This window comes from Gouania willdenowi, chromosome 1, assembly GCF_900634775.1.
Source record: "Gouania willdenowi chromosome 1, fGouWil2.1, whole genome shotgun sequence".
Taxonomy (NCBI): domain Eukaryota; kingdom Metazoa; phylum Chordata; class Actinopteri; order Blenniiformes; family Gobiesocidae; genus Gouania; species Gouania willdenowi.
The window spans coordinates 44004984-44031575 of NC_041044.1; the positions used below are offsets into that span (position 1 = coordinate 44004984).

General features: G+C 37.1%; 1 protein-coding gene across 1 annotated transcript in view; it reads left to right on the forward strand.

Annotated features, from left to right (window-relative positions):
• The window catches only part of sorcs1 (sortilin-related VPS10 domain containing receptor 1), a 183795-nt gene extending 163407 nt beyond the window's left edge, over nt 1-20388 (forward strand). The window contains 12 exon segments of the mRNA XM_028443367.1: nt 1387-1500; nt 2292-2463; nt 3172-3358; nt 6354-6487; nt 9238-9361; nt 11001-11026; nt 11028-11114; nt 13335-13469; nt 14564-14663; nt 15535-15640; nt 17072-17229; nt 19214-20388. Of these exon segments, the coding sequence (XP_028299168.1) occupies nt 1387-1500; nt 2292-2463; nt 3172-3358; nt 6354-6487; nt 9238-9361; nt 11001-11026; nt 11028-11114; nt 13335-13469; nt 14564-14663; nt 15535-15640; nt 17072-17229; nt 19214-19275 (1405 nt within the window). The 3' untranslated portion in view covers nt 19276-20388.
• Nucleotides 20389-26592: the final 6204 nt, after the last annotated feature.

Consider the following 26592-nt stretch of genomic DNA (forward strand, 5'->3'; position numbering starts at 1 on the left):
TGTCGTCTAGTTCTTTGTCTACTTCTTCGTCATCATGTCCTCCTCCTCCTCCTCCTCCTCCTGTACTTCCCTCTGCGTCCTCTCTGCCTCCTCCTACAGGTCTTTATCCTCTGCTCACCTCGGCCTCCAGAGGCTCAGCACGGCCATCAGAACCATAAATCAGCTTCTCTAATGGCTTTCATTAACAATCACAACACTGCTGCATCTCTCTGTCTGTGTGTGTGTGTGTGTGGTGTGTGTGTCGTGCTAATTGGGACGATTTGTCCGCATTGGTTCGGGGCTCACATTGCTGCTCTGCTTTTAATTTGGAGAACAAACAAGTGGTGAACCAGTTTAAGAGTCAGTGGAGAGGAACGTCCTCCCTCTGCACTCAATAATGACACTTTTAGACGCATTCTGAAGAATTAAAGCTGCATTTATCTGTTTGTTTATCTGAGTCAATTACATTTTTATGTTACAATTATGTTTTCAATTACCCATGTTCAATTATGATTATAGTGGTAAACGTTTTTTCCAATTACAATTAATATTGCAATTATTTTTTATCCTCAGGAAGTCAGTTACAATTACGTTGTCTTACTGAGCCTGAAATAATAAATAGTGTTAGCTTTCTGTTAGCATCTCTAATGATAACGGGTCCTAAAGCAGCTGTAAACTACAATAATAAATATGATATATTGTTTTGTTTTTTTTAGTTACCTTGTTCGGCTTTTTTCTCAGAATTTTTTTTTTAAAATGTTTCCATTATTATACATTTCTATAGCCTTACTTCCAAAATGTGGGTGTTTTTCACATTTTTCATGCCTTACTGTATTTTCGTCACAGTTTAAGCGTATTTGCACTAGTTTTTATGGTCTTTATTATAGTTTTATCTCAGATAAAGAATCCAAAATGTTTCCATTTTTATGCTTTGGCACTAATGTTGTCCAATATAATGATATATATCATAGTTCGATATAATCCTCTTTTGTTTATATTGTAATTTAATGTACTGTATGTGGTCTTGGTCCTCAGTACCCCTCAATTTAATTTTTTTAAAATGGTAAAATGTGTGAAAAGGTTGATATGAAACATATTTTAATAATTGTTAACTAAAACTGTACATAGAGCTGTTTTGTGTTAAATTATAATTGACAATTTTTATAGAATTTTTATGGCAATTACAATTACAAAGTTGAGTATCTGAACTCAATTACAATGTAATTATGATTACGGCAGCAACAGATCTTTAAATTTACATTGATAATTAAGCTATAACTGTAATTCATTATCAATTACGCGATTAGAATTATAACTGACCCCAACCCTGTTTGTGACGTGAGCAGATGTTTATTATATAATATAATATGATATAATATATGTTTTATGAACCTTTTCTCCTTACAGTGACTACGGCTTTGAGAGACGAACCGACGACCGCTGCACACAAGCTTTCTGGTTCCACTCGTCCTCCATGTCCAGGAGCTGCTCCACGGGAATGACTTTCCTCAACAGCACCGGGTACACACACACGCACACGCGCACACACACACACGCACACGCACACACACACACACACACAAACACACCCACACACACACCATTTGCTGTCCTCCTCTATTATTCACACAATGGCTAAAATCTGTGTCAGGTGACCTAGAAATGAAGCGACATTCATTCACACATCATCAGTAGACAGAAATAATACACACATACATTGAACATCTGTATCTGCTTCTCCTGCTCAACAACCTCCAGTGAAAAAGTGCAAACTTTTGAATTATTTGAGCTATTTTTTTAATCCTTTTGTACATAAACGACAGCGTATAAACCACCTGCTGCAGTTTTCCAACGTCTAAACTCCAGATTAAGTGAAAAGAGACTGAAAAATGTCTCTTCCGGTCTGACCAACCACCTTATACTGTATGTAATCACCTTATATATAACTCTCCTATGTATTGGTGTTATGGTTCAGGTTGTGAACATGTTATCTTGTGAGTAGTTTTCCATACAATAAGTCTCGTATTGGTTGGCGTTGCAGTTTGGCTGCTAATTATTTATCTATTTCTAAGGCAGTCTCAGTGTGAGACTTGGAGACACATTGATATTCTCCCCACATTTCCCTTTCAAAGAGCAAACTGTGTTTGTGACTGGCGTGCAAACACCAGGAGGAGGAGACCTGTTCACTCCTGAGAAGCTTCTCTTTCTCACACACATTTAAAAAAAAAAAAACTGTTTTCTTTTTAAACTCTTAATTTATTTTGTAAAAGCTCACAGCCACACTCTGTCTCCTCCTGCTTTTCCCCCACCAGCTACAGGAAGGTGGTTTCCAATAACTGCACGGCCGGCGTGAGCACAGAGTTGACCGCCCGCAGGCAGCAGTGTCCCACTCAAGCACCCAAGGGTCTGCACCTGGTCACCAGCGAAGCCTCGCTCACCGCCACGCTGGGCACTAACGTCACGTTCCTCGTGTTCCTCGAGGAGGCGAGTTTGTTCTTCCTTAGATAGATTAACTAAGATTTTTACTTACCTCTGCTTGTATTAGCTTAGCATGTAGCGACGAGTCTCACATGTTTTGGGTTAGCTTAGCACATAGCGACCAGTCCCACGTTTGAATTAGCTTAGCATGTAGCAACCAGTCCCACATGTTTGGGTTAGCTTGGCAAGTAGCGACCAGCCCTATATGTTTGGGTTAGCTTTGCACATAGCGACCAGTCCCACGTTTGAATTAGCTTAGCATGTCGCAATTAATTCCACATGTTTGGGTTAGCTTAGCACTTAGCCATCAGTCCCCCACGTTTGGGTTAGCTTAGCATGTAGAAACCAGTCCCACATGTTTGGGTTAGCTTAGCATGTAGTGACCAGCCCCATATGTTTGGGTTATCTTAACATGGAGAGACCAGCCCCACATGTTTGGGTTAACTTAGCACATAGCAACCAGTCCCACATGTTTGGTTAGCTTAGCACGTAGCGACCAGCCCCACATGTTTGGGTTAGCTTAGCACGTAGCAACCAGCCCCACATGTTTGGGTTAGCTTTGCACGTAGCGACCAGCCCCACATGTTTGGGTTAGCTTAGTACGTAACAACCAGCCCCACATGTTTGGTTAGCTTAACGAGTTTATTCTTCCTCTGTGCCAGTAACAGTGGGAAGTCCAGCTATTGTAATTAGATAAAGTATTTTTACTTCCAGGGTGACGGGGCGAGGACTAGCATCACGCTGGACTTCGGAGACGGACACGCCCTCTCCTACTCCAACGTGAGCTCCATCGAGGACGGAATCAAACACGTGTACAAGGCCGTGGGAATCTACCGAGTCAGCGCTACCGGAGAGAACAGCCTGGGATCAGAGACCACAACGCTGTACCTGCACGTCACATGTGAGAGAAAACAAACAAACACTGCCTTTCCTATCCATGCACACAAACGTACAAAAATACACTCAATTATGGCAGTTCATATTCACTTCTCACACAGAGCAGAGACGTCCTCACACACACACACACACACACACACACACACACACACACACACACACACACACACACACACACACACACACACACAGGACAATACATGAAACAAAAAAAATCAAGTAAACAAAAAGTACTCCATAAAAGATACACAAAACAATTACCGAAGTAAACAAAATAACAAAGATATATACAAAATTACAACAAAAACACTTAAATAAACAGACAAATATGCAAAATGACTCTAAAATGACTAACCCGACAACATACTAAACTATATAAAATACACAAAATAAACAAGAATGACCACATAAAACATACTAAATTACACAAAACAATTACCAAAGTCAACAAGAATAGCAAAAATATATACAAAATGACAACAAAAATGCTTAAATTGAGAGAAAACACGCAAAATGACTCGTATAATACTCACACACAAAACTAAAAAAACTAGTACAAAAACAAAAAATAAAATAATCAAAAATTGTTCCATGAAACACACTAAATTACATAAAAATACACAAAACAACTACCAAAGTAAACAAAAATATATACAAAAATGAAAACAACACATACAAAATAAAATAAATAAAAATTACTCCATAACAAAAACATTCCAACTTAAATACAAATATACAAAACAACTATGTAAGTAGACAAAAAAAAATAAAAAAAAATACACAAAATAGCAACAAAAGCACTTAAATTAAGAGAAAAATATGCAAAACGACTATTTGATTGGTCAATATTTTAAATGCTGATATGAATGTTGATCATGTGACCCTCAGATCACATCATATTTTCGATGGTAATATATTATGTTGACATTATCTCCGCGGTAATAATAATAATGTTGTGATCTCATGTTTTGGTCCGTCATTGGAGCGTTAGATGATCAGCTCTCGACCAATAGGATCGTCCTCACTGTGACAGATGAAACTAAGCTGATCGATCGATCGGAGAACGATCAATCCCTGGTGTGTGTGAGCAAACTGAGCCAGTGCAGCCTCAGAGTGACAGATGGCAGCTTCCATTCCCAGCACACCAATAAACCTCCTCCAGTCCTTCATCTGCCCTCCATCCCATAAAGCACTGGTGTCACTTTGATCTCAGTGGAACCAAACCAGTAAAAACGCTGCCTAATAACTTCTGAATAATCACTAATAATAATTTCATAATGTAACGATCTGGAACTGACCAAAGGAATAATTGACGTAATATTGAAAACCATTTGTTGATGTAGAAATAAAGACGAGAATGATCTTAGCACAGAATAACTGCACACAGCAGTTATTCTGTATAGTATAGTATAGTATAGTGTAGTGTAGTGTAGTATAGTATAGTATAGTATAGTATGTAGTATAGTATGTAGTATAGTGTGTAGTAGTATAGTGTAGTGTAGTGTGTAGTATAGTATGTAGTATAGTATGTAGTATAGTGTGTAGTATAGTGTGTAGTATAGTATTGTAGTATAGTATAGTATAGTATATGTAGTATAGTATACTGTAGTATAGTATAGTATAGTATAGTGCAGTGCAGTGCAGTGTAGTGTGGTGAGTGTAGTATAATATAGTATAGTAATATAGTGTTTAGTGTAGTGTTATAGTGCAGTGCAGTGCAGTGCAGTATAGTATAGTGTAATATAGTGTAGTATATATAATAGTATAGTATATTATAGTATAGTATAAGATAACGTGTGTAATGTGTGTGTAGTGTAGTTATATAGTACAGTATAGTAAGTATATAGTGTAGTGTAGTATAGTATAGTGTAGTATAGTGTAGTGTAGTGTAGTATATATAATATAGTACAGTATAGTATAGTATACTGTAGTAGTATAGTATAGTATAGTATAGTATAGTATGTTAGTATACTGTAGTATAGTATAGTATAGTGCAGTGCAGTGTAGTGTGTGTATTAATATAGTATAGTATAATATAGTGTAGTGTAGTGTAGTGTAGTATAGTGCAGTGCAGTGCAGTATAGTATAGTGTAATATAGTGTAGTATAATAATATCTATAGTATATTATAGTATAGTCTAGATAACGTAGTGTAAATGTAGTGTAGTGTAGTATAATATAATAATATAGTAATAGTCTGTATCGTATATATCGTATAGTAATAGTATCGTAGTACGTAGTGTAATGTCGTGTGGTGTAGTGTAGTTTTATTCATGTATTCATTCATTCATTTATGTAGTTTTTCAATTTAATTTCTTTTTTTATTTATTTTATTTTATTTTCCATTTTTGGATGATTCTGAAAGGGTGGCCCCCAGTTTATTTATTTATTTATTCATTCATTCATTCAATTTTTAAGATGTTTATTTATTCATTCATTCATTTATTTATTTAGATATGTATTTAGATACTTATTAGAGATTTATTTATTCATTCAATTTGTTCATTATTTATTTATTTATAATTTATTGTGACATTGTTTTTTATTCATTAATTTATGTATTTGCAGTTACACTTATTTTTATTCATTCATTGATTCTTGACTTATTTTTTTTTATAGTTACACTTATTTTCATTTATTTTATTTTATTTTATTGCAGTTAGACTTATTTTCATTTATTTATAATTTTTTATCTGTTGCACTTATTAAAGAGTTGCTTCAGACAGTGTTTATTGTTCATAATAAATACTGAATCCTCTCTCACAGGTTTAATATATAGTAATAATAATACCTCAGTGTTTGATAACATTGGTGTTAAAACAGTGCGACCCCCAGTGGACAGATTAGACATTACAGTGTTAGTGAGAATACATTCATTCATGTGGTGTGTACGTGTGTGTACGTGTGCGTGTGTGTGTGCGTGTGTGTGGGTGTGTGTACGTGTGTGTACGTGTGTGTGTGTACGTGTGTGTGGTGTGTGTGTGTATGTGGTGTGTGTAGGTCCACTTGACCACATCCACCTCTCCGCTCCCTTTGTGGCCGTGAGGAATCAGGAGGTGAATCTAACGGTGGTTCTCTGGCCCAGTACAGTGGGAACGGTGACTTACATCTGGTGGATCGGGAACAACACGGAGGTAGTGACAATGGATATAATATAATATACAGTATATATATGTATACAGTTGTGTGCGAAAGTCAGGGCACCCCTTTAAAAACAGCATATTTATATATTTAAAAAGTTATATTCATTTTACTGTCTCTCTGGTATATGTGAAAAAAAGACAATATTGTCAGGAAACATTAATGCATAGTTACATTTATTTTATAAATTGAACAAAATTACAAAAATGAAAAACATAATTTTGGCATGTGCAAAAGTCGGGGCACCCTGAGAGTTTCAAAGTGTCAGATTCTTTTTACAAGCTCAGACCTCTACCAGCTCATTGGTCCTGAAGCATGTGTCAACAATTGTCATTAGGGAGTGCCAGCTGGTGCCAATTTGAGGGTTTCTTAAATACGGCGACTCCACAAACCTCGTACAAACACTCAGCAACCATGGGTTCCTCTAAGAAGCTGTGTAAGACAGAAAAAATGAAAGTAATTGATGCCCACAATGCCGGGGAGGGCTACAGAAGATAGCAAAGCGTTTTCAGCTTGCAGTTTCCACAGTGCGAGGCATAATTAAGAGATGGCAGGTGAGGAGAACTGTGGAGGTCAAGAAGAGATCTGGAAGACCAAGGAAACTCTTGGAGAGAACAGCTCGTAGTCTGGTCAGAAAGGTAAACCAAAACCCACATTTGACTTCAAAAGACCTCCAGGAAGATTTAGCAGACTCAGGAGTGGTGGTGCACCCTTCCACTGTGCGCCGATACTTGCACAAACAAGACCTTCATGGAAGAGTCTGTAGAAAAAAAACCTGATCTACGACCTCATCATAAAAACGTCAAAAATATGCAACAGAACATCTACAGAAGCCTGATGACTTTTGGAAACAAGTGCTGTGGACTGATGAAGTTAAAATAGAACTCTTTGGCCACAATAAGCAAAGGTGTGTTTGGAGAAAAAAAGGAGAAGCATTTCATGAAAAGAACCCCTTGCCAACTGTTAAATATGGGGGTGGATCCATCATGCTTTGGGGTTGTGTTGCAGCCAGTGGGACAGGAAACATTGCTCGGGTGGAGGAAGAATGGATTCAATTAAATACCAGCAAATTCTGGAGGCAAATATCACAGCATCTGTAGAAAAGCTAAAGCTGAAAAGAGGATGGCTTCTACAACAGGATAATGATCCTAAACATACCTCCAAATCCACCATGGACTACTTCAAGAAACGCAAGCTGAAGGTTTTGGAATGGCCTTCACAGTCTCCCGACTTAAACATTATCGAAAATCTGTGGGTAGATCTTAAAAGAGCTGTGCATGCAAGACGTCCTAGGAATATTGCAGAACTGGAAGCCTTTTGCAAGGAAGAATGGGGAAAAATCCCAAATAATAGAATCCAGAGACTTGTTGTTGGCTATAAGAAGCGTTTACAAGCTGTGATATCTGCCAGAGGGGGTGTTACTAAGTACTGAAGGTACTGATGCTGTAGGTGCCCCGACTTTTGCACATGCCAAAATTATGTTTTTCATTTTTGTAATTTTGTTCAATTTATAAAATAAAATGTAACTATGCATTAATGTTTCCTGACAATATTGTCTTTTTTTCCCATATACCAGAGAGACAGTAAATATGAAATAAATTTTTAAATATATAAAATATGCTGTTTTTAAAGGGGTGCCCTGACTTTCGCACACAACTGTAGATATATATATATATCAACACGAGGTACTGATGCTGGAGCTTTGATTAAACGTTTTATTAAAGAATATAAACACAATTATTACACAAAAAGACCCTGAAAACGACTGAACTCAGTGAACATAATTTATCCAATCAATGTCTTATTTTTAACTCATGACCTGCTTTTTTTCCAACATTGATGTTATTAAAGAAAAAGTAAAATACAAATATTATTAAAAAATAACTGAGTGGAAGAAATATATATAAATGTGAGAAAAAATTAGAGAATAAAGAAATGAAAAAAAAATAGACTGGTAAATAAAGAACTGAAAAAGTTAAAAAATTACTTTATAAATAATCAATATATGATTAAGGGTTGAGTAATTAAAACAAATTCTTAAATGGAAATAAATTGGGTAATAATTAAAAATTTTTATATTAAAAAAATGTATATTAAAAATGAATGGATAACTAAAGAACTGAGTAAATAAATAATTTAATAAATCCATAAGAGTGAAGTAAATAAAAAGTTTAAATAAAGAACTGAGTGCTCAAATAAATGAATGAATAATCATAAAATGTTTACGTTTGTTAATACAGAAATAGCAGCGCTGAATGTTTAAATTAAGAAAAACTGAGTAAATAAATAAATATATTTAGTTTTAATATTATTGAATAAATAATAAGTACATTATTTATGTTTTGTCTTCATCAGCACTAATAGTAACTGAGTATCATTGTGTCATTTTCTGTTTTTCCTCATTTTATTTTTGGTGCCTTTTCTATCTTTTTATTCTCAGATTGTTTTTGTTGTCGTACAGTGTGTTATTATTGTGAATTTGTGTATTTTAGTACACTACGATGGTAGATAGCTGCTTCTGTAAATAAGCAGTAGAAGAAGAATGTTTGGGCTCATGAGCGCCTCCTACATGAGGCAGGAGTACTGCGTCACTTCAGGTTTAATGAGAAAACACACATATTATACACGTACTGTATTCCTGCTTCCCTGGACAGTACCACGTGTATGTGTGTGTGTGTGTTGTAAATAACTGCAGTGTTTGTTGCTCACCAGCTGTTGGTTCTGCCCCCCCCCCCCTCAGCAGCCAATCATCACCCTGGAGGGCAGCGTGGCGTGCACTTTCCCACGGGAAGGCATCAGTACAGTCACGGTGCAGGTTTCCTTAGGGAATACTATCCTGCAGGACCGCAAATCCATCGCTGTGCACGGTGAGATGCTCCTCTGATGGACCACACACACACACACACACACACACACAGAGAGTAAAACCACTTTTGTTGGTCATACCGTGGGAAAATTGCACAAAAAAGTAACAATAATCATGTTGTAGCAGCTCATTGCCTACCTGTATTAAACCCGAGGCCTGCGGGCCCAATCTGGGCCACCAGAGTGTCCAGTTTGGCCCTTAATGGTAAAAATGACAAGAAAAACCTCAGTTCCTTTAAATTCACTGAAAGTTTTTGGGGTTTTTTCTGCACACACGGCTGCATATAATCACAAACTGTTGTATTTTCTATTCCCACAAATTAAAGGGATTTTGACAAAAAAACTTACATGATTATTTGTGCCATAGTATACAGTAAATATGTATATATTTTACATGTAAATGCTTGTTTTACAAATGAATAAAATGGGTTACAAATTACCAAAAATGGTGGAAAAGGTGGTGAAATGGGATTAGAAATTGGTTCAAAGTTGATTTGATTATGTAAATGACAACTTAAAAACAGTTTAAAATAAATTAACATTAGTTTAAACTGGCAATTAATGCTCATTACAAAACGTGAATGTGGTTAAATTGGCAAAAAAATATGATGAAAGAGGTTAAAAGTGATAGTAATTGGTCAATATATGTGACATTAGGTGGAAAAGTGGTGGAAAGGGTTTATAAGAGCTGAACATGTCTGGAAAGTGGAAAAATGTGTAGAAAACATTAAAATGTGATGGAGAAGTGTCAGAAATGGGAATAATGTAGCAAAAATGCATGAAAAGGAGGAAAAAATTGGCAAGAAAAAGTGAAAATAAGCAAAAATGGGCTCAAATTGTTAAAAAAATATATATTATATATATGTATTCTTAGTGTCTTGAAGGCTTCTGGCGACCTCCTCCCAGTGTCTCGTGATCTCAAATGAGTTCCTGACCCCATGGTTGAGAACCGTTGCATTAGAGTGACCAAACTTTGTCTTTTTAAAACAATTTAATAACAAGAGGTTGATCACAACCAACCAGTTTTGCTAGATTTTGTAGCAAGTCAGTGTGTTTATCTGTAATAAAACATTTACTACACGTTGAATATGGTGAAATTGTGCGTTATTCTCCTACAACATGTAGTTAGGAGTTTATTCAGGAGGTAATTCCATGATTTATGTCTGTTTTTTGTGATTGTCGAAAATCAAAGACCGGTCCCCACTTTGGGACGGCAATGGAATTGACTCCGCCCATTTATATTTCAACAGTTTCACGTCCTCTTGAACTCTCTCTCCTCAAAGGGTGACGCAGATAAAGTAATAAATAAAGTTTTTTTTGTATTTTTTGATGAAAGGTAAGGCATTTGGAGCATGAAACTGAGGAGGAACAGCCTATAAGCTTCTGGAGGGACTGTGTTTACAGCTATTTCTATTTGATTTGGTACAAATTGATGATCTGAAAGATGTTCTGACTTCTCTGAGTTCCATCTTTGACTTATTTAGAGACAGAGACGATTTCACAGCTCATCATGTGTGATGTGTAACGCTGAGACGGGATTTCAGAGAGTGCTTTTGGAGATGTTCAAAGATCGCCTGACGACAGATCAAAGCATAAACATCTCTCTCTCTCTCTCTCTCTCTCACACACACACACGTGCAGAACATTTCCGCTCTCATCTGCTCGCCTTTTTCATCAAACCTGGACGAGCACAACCCCGACGTGGCCGAGTGGAGGCTGGACGTGAGCCGAGTGATCAAGAGCTCTCTGATCCAGGTAGGCTTTACACACACACACACACACACACACACACGTACACACACACACACACACACACACACACACACACACACACGTACGCACACACACACAGTGGGAGGTTGGAGTCTCAATCAGACTCTAATTGTGACACATGTCAAGCCAAGACTGAGTCTATGGTGTCGTATTTGTGCCACAATTTTCTGCAACAAAGACAAACTTTGCACGAGTAAAGACACATTTTCCCAAAGATATTTTTTACGCAAACATAAACAATTTTTGTGAGCAAAGTCAAATTCAAAGACACATTTCGGTTACAACGTTGTCTTTGTCAAACAAAAAGTTTGTGCAAAAAAAAAAATCTATTTTTTAAACGAGCAAAGAATTTTTTCGCGTGAGCAAAAAAAAATAACAATCAATTTTGTGTAAACATATTTTTTGTGAGAAAAGACGCATTTTACACACCACAAACGGTCCATAAACAATAGTTGTTTTGTGTTGAAATATTCTATGTATTTTTGTTTGTGTCCTTTAGTAATTTGTGTAGTTTTTTTGTGCGTTTCTAAGGAGTCTATTAGTGTGTCAGGACAATTCTTTGCAAAAAGACACATTTTGCGTGAACAGACACATTTTTTAGTGCATTCATAGACATGTTTTGTGTGAGCAATGATTTTTTGCTAAAAGAGGAATTTTGCACAAGAAACATTTTTTTTTCCATAAGCAGACACATTTGTGAAACCAGAAACTTCTTTTATTAAAAGGAAGACCCAGGGGCGGAGCCACTAAAAGTTTAGTGGTATTAAAACGTGTGCAAACGTCACTCCACACGCTATAAAAAGTACAAAGCTCAGGGAATCAGGACTGCGTGTCTTCAGCGCGTCAGAATGTGCCCTCATTCGCATTAGTGCTTTAGAGTATGTTATAAAGACAGTTCTTTGCAAAAAAGACACATTAGTGTAAACAAAGACAACATTTTGCATGAGATGATCATTTTTAGCAATTTTATGCCAAAAGAGAAATTTTGTATGAGCAAAAAAAAATTTTTCAATGAGAAAAGATGAGTTTTGTTTTATTAAAAAGTAGACATAATCTAGTGAATGAATGAAAGATAGATTCAAAAAGTCTTGCTTTGTGCAAAATGTGTCTCTGCAAAGAATTGTTGAGGATTGTGGCGTAAATCTAACACCACAGAAGAAGAGTGTGAGCTCCAGTAGTAAACATCAGCGCTGATGTAATGTGTGTCCTGACCCAACCACGAGTGTGTGTGTGTGTGTGGTGTGTGTGTGTGTGTGTGACCTGTCGAGTGCACGATGCGACTCAAAGCCACGCGCTGACACGTGGGGACAGCAGCTGTCTCATTACCCGCCTGTTTTTCCCGCCGCTACATCCTCAGCGTGTCAATACATCAGGAAATGACCTGAGCCTTGCATCATGTTTCTCACCAATCAAATCTGAGGCTAAAAATACTGCCTGCCTCCCACTCCTCACTGCACACGTCTGTTCAACTATTTTATTGACATCATGCCTGTCTGCCCTCCTGGAAGGCACAGTGCAGGGGAAAAAAAGCACACAGCCAAAAGTCCGAAACTGTGACAGAAAGTTTCTCAAGAATCGCTGTAAACATTAAAGTCTGACCTCTATTTCACCAAACTTTCAAAATAAAAGATTACAAATCTTCATTTATTGTCTTTTTTTGTCATTTTGCTTGTTTCTTGGTTGATTTTCAATTGATTTGCATTATTTTGTTGTAGCTTGGTTTTTTTTTTTTTGTCATTTTGTTTATTTTTGAAAACGTGTTAAAAATTGACAGTGTATTTCTGTAGGGCACATTTTGCATTTTGTGTGTTTTTGTAAGTCACGGAGGGTTAAACTGTGCTTGAAGACAAAAACAAGCCACGCTACACAACTCACTCACATGTGCGTCCCACAAAAAGACACAAACAATAACTGTTTGTGTCTGAATTGTGCAAAATGACGAGAAAATTATTCCAAAAATACAATAAAATGACTAATAATTGAAGAAAACAAAAAACAAACAAAATTATTCTAAAATTTGAGAGAAAAAATGACCTAACAAAACTGATAAGATTAAAAATATAACAAATAAAGTGTGTGTGTGTGTGTGCGTGTGTGTGTGTGCTGTGTGTGTGTGTGTGTGTGTGTGTGTGTGTGTGTGGTGTGTGTGTGTGTGTGTGTGTGTGTGTGTGTGTGTGTGTGTGTGTGTGTGTGTGTGTGTAGGCTACAGGTGTGAGGGAGGACCAGCTGCTGGTGTCAGTACTTCCTGGTTTACCCACAGCTGCAGAGTTCTTCCTCCTCCCAGACAAACAGATGAGTGACAGGAAGGCAGAGAGAAGCTCCGCCCACCTGGACCAGGTGACACACATGCACACACACACACACACACACACACACACACACACACACACACACTCTGCTGTTCCTCTGTTTCTCCAGCAGAGGGAGTGTTATCCCACTTAGCTAATACTATTGTCTCTCCCTCACAGGCTCTCATTCACTATAACCATTACACCATTACATACTGGTTCATACTGGTTTATACTGGTTTATACTGGTTTATACTGGTTCATACTGGTTTATACTGGTTTATACTGGTTTATACTGGTCCACTCAGATGGGATTTTATTATATATATATATCTCTCTGTGTGTTTTAAAGACATGATCTGTGTTTTGTCGTTTTGTATATTTTTGTTGTCATTTAGTTTAATTATTGAATTGATTGTGTTTCGTATCCAACCAGCGAGCGCTTAGACTCAGTCACCAGCTAATAGTTACTTTGTTGCTTTTTCTGTAGTTTTGTTGTCTTTGTGTATTTTTTTTGTTTTTTTTTAGTCATTTTGTGCTTTTGTGTCGGTCCTTGTGTGTTTTTGTATTTTAGGAGTCATTTTGTTTATCTTTTATTTGTTTTTGTATCATTTTGTTATCATTATGTGGGTTTTTAAAGTCTTTTTGTTGTTGTGTTAGTAGTTTTGAGTCATAGTTAGTATTTTTGTTGTTGCGTGTGTTTTTGGTGTCACTTTGAATCATCATTGTGAAGATGAGGACCTGGCTCAGTCACTTTAGGCTGAATGATGGCTTCACTGACAGTGGGAAAAGCCATTACTCACACTGGAGGCTCTAAATTTAACTCAGTGAGTGTAAAAAGGACGAGAGCCGTGAATCATTCAGTGAAATGAGACGCATCAGAGGAATGAAGCTTCTCACAGTGACACAGCAGTTTGGTTTCATGTCAACTTCTCTTCAATATCTGGATGTTTTTTCTCTCTGACGGCAGCCAATCAAAGTGGCCCTGACTATCGATGATGATGATGGTGATGATGTGATGATGATGATGATGATGATGATGATGGTGATGATGATGATGATGATGATGATGATGATGATGGTGATGATGATGATGATGATGATGATGATGATGATGATGATGATGCGTCTCTGTCTCTGCAGCTCTCTGACATGCTGCTCAGCGCTTTGAACCAGAACCTGGTGCAGTTCACGTTACGCCCTGGCGTGCTGGTCACCGTGCACGCTGCACACCTTTCAGCAGGTGAGTCATGTGATGTCATCACCTTCACACGCTCAGCATTGTTGGGTGATGTTTATCAGCCTCCTCATGGATCACACAAGCCTGAAATAACAGACACACACTTTAAACAGTCCTTCAGTGTTTTTTTTTTACTTTTTATGTATTGTTGTTTCACTTTTTGGAATGATCTTTCTACATTTCTGTGGTTATTATGTGTTTTTGGCATCATTTTGTGTGTTTTAGTTACTCTTTGTGTCTTTTTAAAGATTTTTGTGTTTCTGTTGTTGTTTTTGAAGTTCTTTTGTGTGTCTTTGGATTAAATTTGTTTGCCTGGAGTCATTTTGTGTATTTTGTTACTCTTTTAAAGACATTTTGTATGTTGTTGTTGTTGTTGTTTTGTGTGCTTTTAAAGTAATTTTATTTGTCTGGAGTCATGTTGTGTGTTTTTGGATTATTTTGTTTGTTTCTGTTCTGTTTGTGTGTTTTTTGAGTCTTTATGTAGGTTTTTGGACTCCGTTTGAGGGGTTGTTGTTGTTATTTTGTGTTGTTTTTGGAGTCATTTTGTGTGTATCTTTTGCTTTTTGTGTCTCTTAAAGACATTTTGGGTCTTTTTAAAGACATTTTGTGTGTTTATGATGTCTTTTTGGAGTCATTTTGGTTTTATTGATCATTTTAATGTATTCATGAATACAAACAGCGAGCGCTCAGACTCAGTCACCAGCTAACATGATCACCAGTTGGTTTAAAACATCATGAAATGCCCTCAGAATGAGCCCAGTGTTGCTTTGTCAACAGCTTTGTGGAGATTTAGCAAACTAGTCACTACTCAAGGGACTCTGCACTTGTTTTTGATTGGCTGATTTTGACATCCTTTGTCTCGTTGTCTCCTCAGCGCCCCTAGTGGACACCAGTGAGAACCACAGCGGCTCAGCAATGCTAATGCTGCTCTCTGTGGTGGTTCTGGGCCTCGCTGTGTTCGTTATTTACAAATTCAAGAGGTAAAGTGCTCCGGAAATGTCACATGTCAAATGTAGATGTGTGGGCTCTGATGTCAACGGGGGCGGGCCCTCGTCTCGTCTCAGTCGGACGTCCTGACAGCTCAGTAAACAAACAACGTAACACCTGAGGGGCTCGCGTCTTTCTGGAGAAATGTCAGTTAATAATATGACGCCCTTTGAGCGAAGGTCAGCTGACCTTTGACAAAGGTCACCAAGACTTCACACATGATGTGGTGACGCGTTCACGCTTTGCACAAACAGAGACAAGAGGTAGAAGATGTGATAACCTGGCTATTATTCACTATCTGGTACATTAGTGTAGTTTTTCAGGATACGTAGGGTGGTTCACAAGTTAATGGTATAAAAAGAAAAGTTATTCGTTTTAAACCAGAAACGGAAAACGAAAAAAAAAAACAAAAATCAGTCTATTTCTGATTGGTTTTAAAATCAAAATAATAATAATAATTATATTGTTTTATTTGTTTGTCTAAAAAAAATGTGTTTATTCCATAGCGGAAAAAACCGACGACCGCAGGTGACGACAGTTTTTACTCTCAGACAAAGAAAGAGCAACGCATAAATCTCATTACAGATGAACTGGTGAATAGAAACGTTATTAATACATAAATAAATCCAAACAAAAAATACATGTTTTATGAAAAGCACACAGGATACTGTATGTGAGGAACCAGAGGTGGTGTAATGAATCTACTGGTGCTCCTCGTTTCTTGTGATTCATGAACTTCAGTGTGTTGATGGCAAAAAAACATTGCTTCCCTCAAAAAAGCTGTAATTGTTTTTGCAAAAGTGTCAAATCGTAGAAGTTCTAACATCTATTGTTCCTCACAGTTTATAGTCAGTCACCAGTTTATTTGGATACTATTTGGATCGTAACACCACAAAACACAAGCGAGAGCAAATTTATATGAGCTAAAACATCCACAGACTGAATGAAAACACGAGCAGGACCAGAAACTGATGAAATAAATCCTAAACCGTCCTGTTGTCCAGGACCTGGGGGAGGGACTTCAGTTCTCGCTCTAATTTCCCCGTAAATATCCAAATATCTCACAAACAGAACAATATTATTTTTTTAAACAGAAAAACGCTTTTTGATTTTTCTGTATTTCTGTTTTGGTTTTAAGTCAGTAAAAGAAAATAATCATATTTATTTGTTATTTTCATTTTGTTTTATCACAGAATAACCAAAGAACGAAGGGTTCATGGATTGTTCTCCAAATGTTTTGCCAGATCCTATTTTGCCTTGTTCCTATTGATATTTTGTATATATAATGTTTGTAAATAATGGCACGCTTTTTCACAATTTTTATTGCTCAACCAAAGAATGCGTAAGCGTGCTAACAACCTGTGGCTAAGCTAACGTTTGTGTAGCTTTGTCTCCCGTTGCCTCACTGTGAATCTTTCCTCAAGGAAGATCCCAGGCCTCAACGTCTATGCGCAGATGCAGAACGAAAAAGAACAAGAAATGAAGAGTCCAGCCAATCCCACAGAGGCCACGCCCACCTCACAGCGGGACCCCGTGCCTTCTCTGGAGATTCTGGACTCGGAGTTGAACTCTGGGCCTGTTGGTAAGCCCCGCCCTTCTTCTCCACACCACGCCCCTTGTTTTGCCTCACCACATTCACATTTCACGCTCATTCTGTGTGTGTGTGTGTGTTCCATCAGTGAAAGGCTCTGGCCAATGGGAGCGCAGTAGAGCAAAGTGATAAACGAGCCATTCCGTCTCATTGGTACGACTTTCACTTTGTGCATCTCTCCACACGTGTGTGACAAAACACAGACACACACTTTAGGAACGTGGTGCACGTGTCATTTCATGTAATTTCATAAATGACCCACGCACTTCGGTCTAAAACAGTTCATAAAATTTTACCAATTGTCCCGTGATTATTAAATAATCACACTGTATGTTTTTAGTTTGTAATTTAATACCTCATCATTAGTTTAATGATGCAGGTATGTGTTGATTTTATTCATTGTCATGTGGGAATGTAAGAAAACATAATTTAAAGTATAAATGTTACTCTTTCTTTATCTGTTTTTTTTTATGTTTTTATTTTATTTCACCACTCGCCGATATTGAAAATCTTTTCCACGAGGTTATTGTAGCTTAGCTCTGTGTCGTTTATTAGTTTTTCACTATTAACATAACAAGTCATTAGTGATGTGAACAGTCTGTGTTCATAGCTCAAAGCTACGTACATATGCTACGTTGTTTACTGAAATGTGAATAATTAACAAACAATTGTACAACTTTTTTGAGACCGAAGTGTGTGGGATGTCCTGAATTTATTTCTTTGAAAAGACATGAAATGACTCTTCAATCACAGGGAGAAACCACACATCTGCTTTGTGTACGGGAACCACAAAGCATATTAAGTAAAGAAGTGTCTGAGATCATTTCCATCCATGTGTCATTTGTTTTCTGCCATTGGTCACCCACATGTAAAGCCCCACCCACCAAAATGTGGGTGGGGCTTTACATGGAGTTTTAGTTAAAAACTAGGGATGCACGATAATAATCAGATAATTTTTTTGTTGTTTTTATTGATTTGATAAATATGAGATAAGTTATCTTATAAACATAACCCCGCCCCTTTACCCTTTGATCCTGCTCAACCAGGGCCGCTACATGCTAAGCTAACCCAAACGTGTAAGACTGGTCTCTGACATGGAGTTTTGTGACATTTCTTTGTGTATTTGCTGTTTTGAGTTTTTCTTGAGTAGTTTTGTGTGTTTATGTGATTATTTTTGTCTGTTTATCTAGTTGCTGTTTGTGACTTTTAGTTTTGTGTATTTTCTTTTGTGCATTTATGTTGTGTTTCATGTAAATGTTCACCGCAGTTGAGGTTTAAGGAAACTTTAGGGCATTTTTTTCCTCTTGTGTGAATCTTTGCATCCCTCATATTACAGCTGATAAACATCAACATTTTGAAGAGTAAAGGTCCCTTAGTAGAGCTGTTATTCTCTGCTTCATTGACTCCAAGAACACACATAAACAGCAACAAAAACACAAAATTACTCCAAAAACACACAAATGACTACAAATACAATCTAAACGATAATAAAAACACACAGAATGGCAACACAAAGACAAAAAAAGATGCCAAAAACAGTGTAGATTCCTTTAAAATGTGAGTTATTACTATTTACCTAGATTTATCATATGTTTTACTGGTTATGTGTCATTTATTTAAATGTGTTGTCTGTGTGACTACATCGCTTTTACTTTTGTTCAGATTATGTCGTTTTTTTATCTGTTTTACATTTTGGTTCACTCAACTTTTACTGTTTTTTTTTATTATTTATTGCGACTTATTCTATCTTTTACCCTTTTTTTCCAATTGTTCTTCTCAGGTGAAGTTTATTCATTTTTCCCCTCTTATTGGAATCTTTGTGTCCCACATTTGCAGCCAGTAAACGTTGACACTGATTATTATTGTGCATCTCTAATTATTAGCAACAGTAAAATGCTAAAGCGAGTTATTCACTTTGTACTTTGTGTCTTTTCTCCTCCCGCTGATGGCGTTTCCCTCTCTTTGTCTCCTGCAGGATGTTTGAAACCTCATGTACATGTAAAATTCTCCACAGAACTCCCCACGTACATCGTCTGAACGGATCTACTTCCTCACTCCTTTGGGACCCGCGTGATGGTTCTGAGCTTTACTCCTGTAGCATGTTGGACGCCCAGTGGACTGAGCTCCAGCATGAAGACACAGCGGGAAGGGGGCGGAGCCTATTATTTATTATTCCGATGAATATATTTTAACAAAGTATGTTATTGGAGTGGAAAACACTTTAATTTTGTAAAACCATGAATGTCCGTGTCGTGTATTACTACTAAACAGGAACCTCTGAACTTTTGATCCATCGTCGTCAACTCGCAGAAAGCTGATTTATGGCACAATGCACATTTTTCTACTTACGCGTTTCTTTTACGGGGGGAAATTATTTGATAACCACAGCATTTGGCGCTCTGGATTTATCCAATGGGAATATTCTACTACTGCTGACCCTCATTTACCCTGGAACATTGTTAGTGCTTCGGTCAGGGATCTGCACCTCTCGATTCTGGATTTGTTGGGAATAACGAGATAAACGAGGACGGAAATGTAACGAATGAAACGCCCCCTAGTGGAAGAAGAGGGAATAACTGTTTAACGTGGAATTTGATCACCTTTTAAATCTTTTGAGGGAATTCACTCCAAACTGCATCGTCTTCCCTCTTCTGTTGGAGACGTGAGGACGGCACGCGGCTCAAAAGGAATCGAACCGTCGACCCAACACAGAGACAGAGGAAGAGGAGGGTCACACTCGCACTCGACTGTCACACAATAACGGTTCTGTTCATTCAAGAGAATCCCATTTCATCCCAATCATCTTTACGATCAAACAAGGAATTTAACAGGACCATGGAGGAGGTCCAAGAACTATCTTTTATTTTGAAAGGTATTCACCCAAATGCTGGCTAATCTGACTTCTGACGGTAAAGGTTGGTATTCAGTGCGATGGATAAACAAGCTTCCAAAAGAAAACCACAAAGCTGACTATCAGTGTAGACAACTCCAATGGGAGAGCCGCTAGATGGCGCTGTCGTCTAGCTCTGGGTTACGAGACACTGGGAGGGGGTCCCCAGATGCCTTCAAGAAGCTGAGAATATTTTCTAAACAATTTGAGCCCATTTTTTATCATATTTTTCTTTTTTTGCAACTACACCAAACTGTTTTTTTGCCATATTTTTGCTCCTTTTAATGTATTTTTGCTACATTACCATTTCTGACACTTTCAAGACATTTTCATCACTTATAAACCCTTTCCATCACTTTTCTACCCATACATACTGTATGTTCATTATTGTCAATTTTAACCGCTTTTCACCATATTTTCATGCTTTTTTTTGACAATTTAACCACATTCACCATTTCTCTTTCCCGTTATTTGACAGTTTAAACTAATTGTTCCGATATTGACACTTTGAACTCTTTTTACCACTTTTTCTGTGCGTTTTTGCCCACTTTTAACTAATTTCTGTGTTTTTTAAAATCCCATTTCACCACCTTTTCCACCATTTTTGGTCACTTTTACCCTTTTAATTCTGACTAAAACAATGATTTACATCTTTAAGATATCTATACACTATGGCCCAAATAACAGTAAACGTTACTGGATAACAGTGGATATTATTCAAATGAATAAATACATGTGATTATCACAGATTCATAGAACAATGAACCATCAAAGAAGAACTGCTGTTTGTTGATTATGAGTAAACTATAGACCTGGAGAAGTCGCAAGATTTGTCGCTTGCTAAATAACAAAAAAAGAGTAGCTAACCAAGTTGTTAAGTTAGCAACACGGCTAACAATCCTCAGCTCAGAAATGTGACGTACAAAAACAAAGAGCAGATAGAATGTCTGTATTTTGCGTGTTTTTACTATGTTAGCAAGGTTTGAAATGTTGCTAAGTTAGCAACCATGCTAACAATCCTCTGGCATAGGGTTAATATTGTGGACATTAAAAACAAGACAAGACTGAAGAATATTTTTCTGTCTCTTCTACATCTAAAACTTAACTCCACTCCAGGCGTCTTTAATAAGGCAACATGATGCAAATCAAGCTATGACCTCATATAGTGACTTTAGCCAATAGCTGCTTCCTTATTGTGGAGTGAGTGACTCTTTAGTTGTCTTTATTCTTTGCTGAGTCATGTTTGGTTCTCTTCTTCCTCTCTCTGTCTGAACCTGGACGACGGAGGTCCGTCTGAGCGCGCTCAGAAGCGTCATCGCATTGTTGACTCTCACCCCTGAACGGAAATGGCCGCGTGCTGAAAAAGACAACGATCTGAGAGGCGGGGCTGCAATAAAAGCGCGGCGTCGCTGAGGGTCCGTACGTCTCCCGCTGAGGAACGTGCTGTAAATAGGAGACTCCGCCCCATCAGCGCCCCCCGCAGGATTAGCAAAGCTATTATTTTTGTAGAGAAAAGAAAGAAAAAATGAAAAAAACCCACAGACTTTTAATACTGTACAGCTTTTGTATGAGAGGGGACGGTGAAGTGTTGGTGTTTTCGTTCGACCTCGACTGTGCTGTGTGTAATTGTTTGATGCATTTACAATCATATTTATTAAATGGAAACATGTCGGTGTTCTCACTTTCTTACAGAGTTTGTAAAGAAATGTGTATTATATACTCCAATTATAAAGGAAACCAACCCACTGTGTCTGTCCTTCCTTTGATTACATCAATAACCAATATTATTACAGTGAATTAAATACAGCTTATTGGTTCATAACGATAAGCGTTAAAGGGATTCTCCATTGTTTTTACAAGTTTGGCCTAAAATCTTCAAAATGTCCTCATTAAAATATGTATTCCTGTAAAGGACTTCTATCCTCAGGGTTTGTGTGTCTTCAACAGTCCTTGATTAACTCTCTAACTTCAGCCACTAGAGCGTGTCAGTGCACTGTTTAAGAGGGAGTAAACGTCCCTTAGGAGAGCTCTTCTTCTCTGCTTCATTGACTCCATGAACGCACAAAAACAGCAAGAAAAACACAAAAATACCCAAAATGAATGCAAAAACTTACAAAATTAAACAGTAACACACAAAATTACTACAAATACAAATTAAACGACAAACAAATGGCAACACAAAGATAAAAAAGATGCCAAAAATGCACAAAATGGCAACAAATCCACACAAAATGACTCCATAACGTTTATATAAACAGTGAAGGATCCCTTTAAAGAGAGACTAATACTATTTACCTGTATTTATTCATAGATTCTACTGGTTATGAGTCATTTATTTTAAATATATTTTTTGTGTGACGTCATTGTTTCTTCATTGTTCAAATGATGTAGTTTCATTTTTTACATTTTGGTTTAGTCAAGTTTACTGTTTAGTTTTTTTAATTAAATGTATTTTAGTGTGAGTTTCACCAAACTTTCCAAAATGGGTTTTAATTTTTATTTTATTTTTTAACAGTCATATTCTTACTTATGATGTATTCAACCCTCAGGGAAACTTTTATCCTCCGTTTTGTATTTTTTTCAGCAAAAAGTTAGAAAATGTAACCCTATACTCTTCTATCATTATTTTCTATTAATTTTCTCCTACATTATTTAAATTAAGAGTCAAACGACCATGATGGTGGTGAGCGAACCTTCCTAGTGTTGAGTCGAGTTATTTCTTTCTGCTAAATGTGATTTTCAGCATTTTGTCGTGCAAAAAAATGAAGAAACTCATGAATACTCATGAGGGAGTCATTAAGGATGTTAATTTCAGCCTGGATGGAACCTTAGTGGAAGTAGCTAATGGCAGACGCTCGCTTTAACTCCACTTTGAGAGTCTGATAATGATGGTAGAGAGGCAAATGAACTCAGCTCATTTACATCCATACACAACATGTTAGCTATTAGCTACACAAACACTGTCTACAGGTGCAAACCTGTCGGATCGCTAACGTCAGACAGTATTTTCCCCACGAGGACATTTGAATAAATCTTTCCGTTAAACAGCCCAGAGAGACGAACGGGATTTAAACAATTTGAGCCCATTTTTGTTTATTTTTTACAACTACACCAAACTTGCCATATTTTAACTTGTTTTCTCCACTTTTTCTTTCCATATTTTTGCTCCTTTTAATGCATTTTTGCTACATTACTCCCATTTCTGACACTTTGTTAATTTCAATGCTTGTTCTGCAATTTTTTTCCACTTTCAAAACATGTTCAGCACTTATAAACCACTTTTCCACCTAATGTCACATGTTAACCCATTATTGTCACTTTTCATCATATTTCATGCTTATTTTTGCTAATTTAACCAGATTCACCATTTGTCATGCCCATTATTTGCCAGTTAAACTAATTGTTCAATATTTGAACCATTTTTACCTCTTTTTCTGTCCGTTTTTGGATTTGAATTGTGGACAATATCACACATTTACCTAAAAAAAAGACGAACACGTCCAGCACTACGTTATCTCGTGTGATTTCAGCGCTGACTTCTACAGCAGAAAAATATGAAACTAATGTCAATAGTTAACTCTTAATCATTTTAAGATGGTTTGGGATTATTTTTGGAAGTTGAACAACCAGTACTGACATATATTTAATAAAAGCTAATGAAACAAATTGGAAATGCGTAAACTCCGAAAGGGGAAAAGGGAAAATATGAAACAGAAAACCGTCGACTTGTTTCTGTTTCAGATATAATTATAGGCTGTTAAACTCCCTCAAAACATTCCAAACAATAACATGCTAAATACGGTTAATGGAGGGAACGATTGTTGTTAGTTTTAAATTCATACACAGCAGAAATACTGCAAAACAAGCTGAGATAACAGATTTGACATCCAACTGTTAGCTAACTTGCTAAAGCTAACATTAGCCTACCTGTTTTATTGTGAAAAAGATAGAGGAAATGAGTGATACTGTTCCAAAACATGTGGGTGAGTATATCAATATTAAATCTAAACTTGAATTCTAAATTTAAATCTTAATGTTACATTTAAATATAATGTTAAATCCAAATGTTAAATGTAAATATAAATGTTAAATCGAATGGTTACATTTAAATATAAATGTAAATGTTAAAGTTATATCTAAATGTTAAATCTTAATTTAAGTTCCAAATGTTAAATCTAAATTTAAATGTTAAATCTAAATTTAAATGTTAAATCTAAATGTTACATTTAAATGTAAATGTAAAATCCATATCTAAATGGTAAATCCAAATGTTTAAATATACATGTTAAAGCTAAATGTTTGTTTAGTTTATGTCATAGAGTTATTTCCATTTCAGAACGTGAAGTCTGTTATATTACGCCATATTTTGTGTGATCGTGGACATTTTTGTCTCTCTTACCAGACTTTTACAAAGATTAATAATGTGTAAATGTTTGATATTAACCCAACAAAATGTCTACTTTAAAAACTGGTTCCATATTTCTCCAAATGTTCAGCTTTCAAAATCTCCTATCATATCTGTGCTGTGCGTTCTAACAGAAAGATTCCTTTTTATGTTAAGCCTCTTAGTAGCAACACACACACATACACACTTGTGCAGAACTGTTCTACACGTGTTCCTTCACAGATCAGTGACAGTGAGTCGCTGCTGCATTATGAAACATTCATATTTGCAGATGTACATGGAAGAAGGAAATCACACACACACAGTCACTGAAACACAACACGTGTCTGATGAATTACTCGCATCTGCTCAACAACGTTTGTATTGTAATTAGATTAAGCAGTGCAGTGACACACACACACACAGTGTTTAGCATTCAGGCTGGGCTCATGCATTGATCTGAGCCTCTGATAATATAAGAGGTTCTTATATTTCCAGATCAGAAATATGTTTCCAGAAACAATGCAATATTCATTATTTCATTTAACAATTAATTCATTAACTGCCAGCCATTTTCAGAACAGGTACCCCCCTCACTGCCAGCCACTTTACAGCATTTTGACTGATTTTTAAAGACCCACAGAATCTTTTGTACAATGATAAAATGTCACCTATTAGTGACTTTTTTTTTTTTGCTTTGGTGACACCTCAACATTGGTTTCCTTCTATAAAACAATGAAAACAACGCTTTTGATGGGAAAATTATTATTATTTTGTACCTGGGTCAGAGTTGAATGGTTTTCTTACTGTATTTTGGCCTTCATCCAGGTCTCCCTCCCCCTTCAGTTCCCACACACCCCACCTCCTGCTCCTCCGCGAATCCGAGTCTGCGTTTACAGTACAAGCGTCCCCCTTACAAACCGCGCCCACGGCGGTAGTGGTTTAGGGTTAGTAAAAAAGGAAGGTAAGTATTGCAAAGTTCCAAATTTGCCAGAACAGTGGAGACGGAAGCAGTAGTTGGTCCTCTTAAATCCTGGTTCATTTATAACCAGTGGGTGGCAGTAATGCACTAAATCATCGTTTGCCAACTGCCTTAAAACCTCAAAGACAAAGAATGACTGTGGAGGGCAACATTACTCTACAGTGTACAGCTTGCTGGAAATCAATAGAAGAAGAAGAAGAAGCGGTTGAGGTTAGTGGAAAGGTACTGGCTCGGGAATCGATAGGGCGTATTTTGTAAGGGGGTGTGGTTAGTAAAGGCAGGCATACACTGTGTATTTCTGGGATTGTGCAAGTCTCTGCTACATCGTGTGTTGTGCATCGTGTAGTATACATGGTGTAGTATACATGGTGTTGTATACACGGTGTAGTAAACATGGTGTCGTATACACGGTGTAGTAAACATGGTGTAGTATACACGGTGTAGTATACATGGTGTAGTATACACGGTGCTGTATACACGGTGTAGTAAACATGGTGTAGTATACATGGTGTAGTATACACGGTGTAGTAAACACGGTGTAGTATACACGGTGTTAGTAAAACACGGTGTAGTAAACACGGTGTAGTATACATGGTGTAGTATACATGGTGTAGTATACACGGTGTAGTATACACGGTGTTGTATACACGGTGTAGTATACACGGTGTAGTATACATGGTGTAGTATACACGGTGTAGTATACATGGTGTAGTAAACACGGTGTAGTATACATGGTGTAGTAAACATGGTGTAGTATACACGGTGTAGTAAACATGGTGTAGTATACATGGTGTAGTATACACGGTGTAGTATACATTGTGTAGTATACATGGTGTAGTATACACGGTGTAGTAGTACATGGGGTCACGAGAAGCAATCAACACCTAACGACCAACTCCTGATCAGCAATCGTATGGTCGTAAGGAAATCAGACATGTTTGAATCTAGTCTCTCCTTGTGAGGGTATCACTGTTGAAGCAGAGCCACGGACCACCTTACCTTAAACTCTCACACTGCGCATGCGCAAACACTGTACAATTGACGCACCGTACTGCCCACGTCTGGCCAGACAGTTCCTGGTCCATCACATCGCCATCT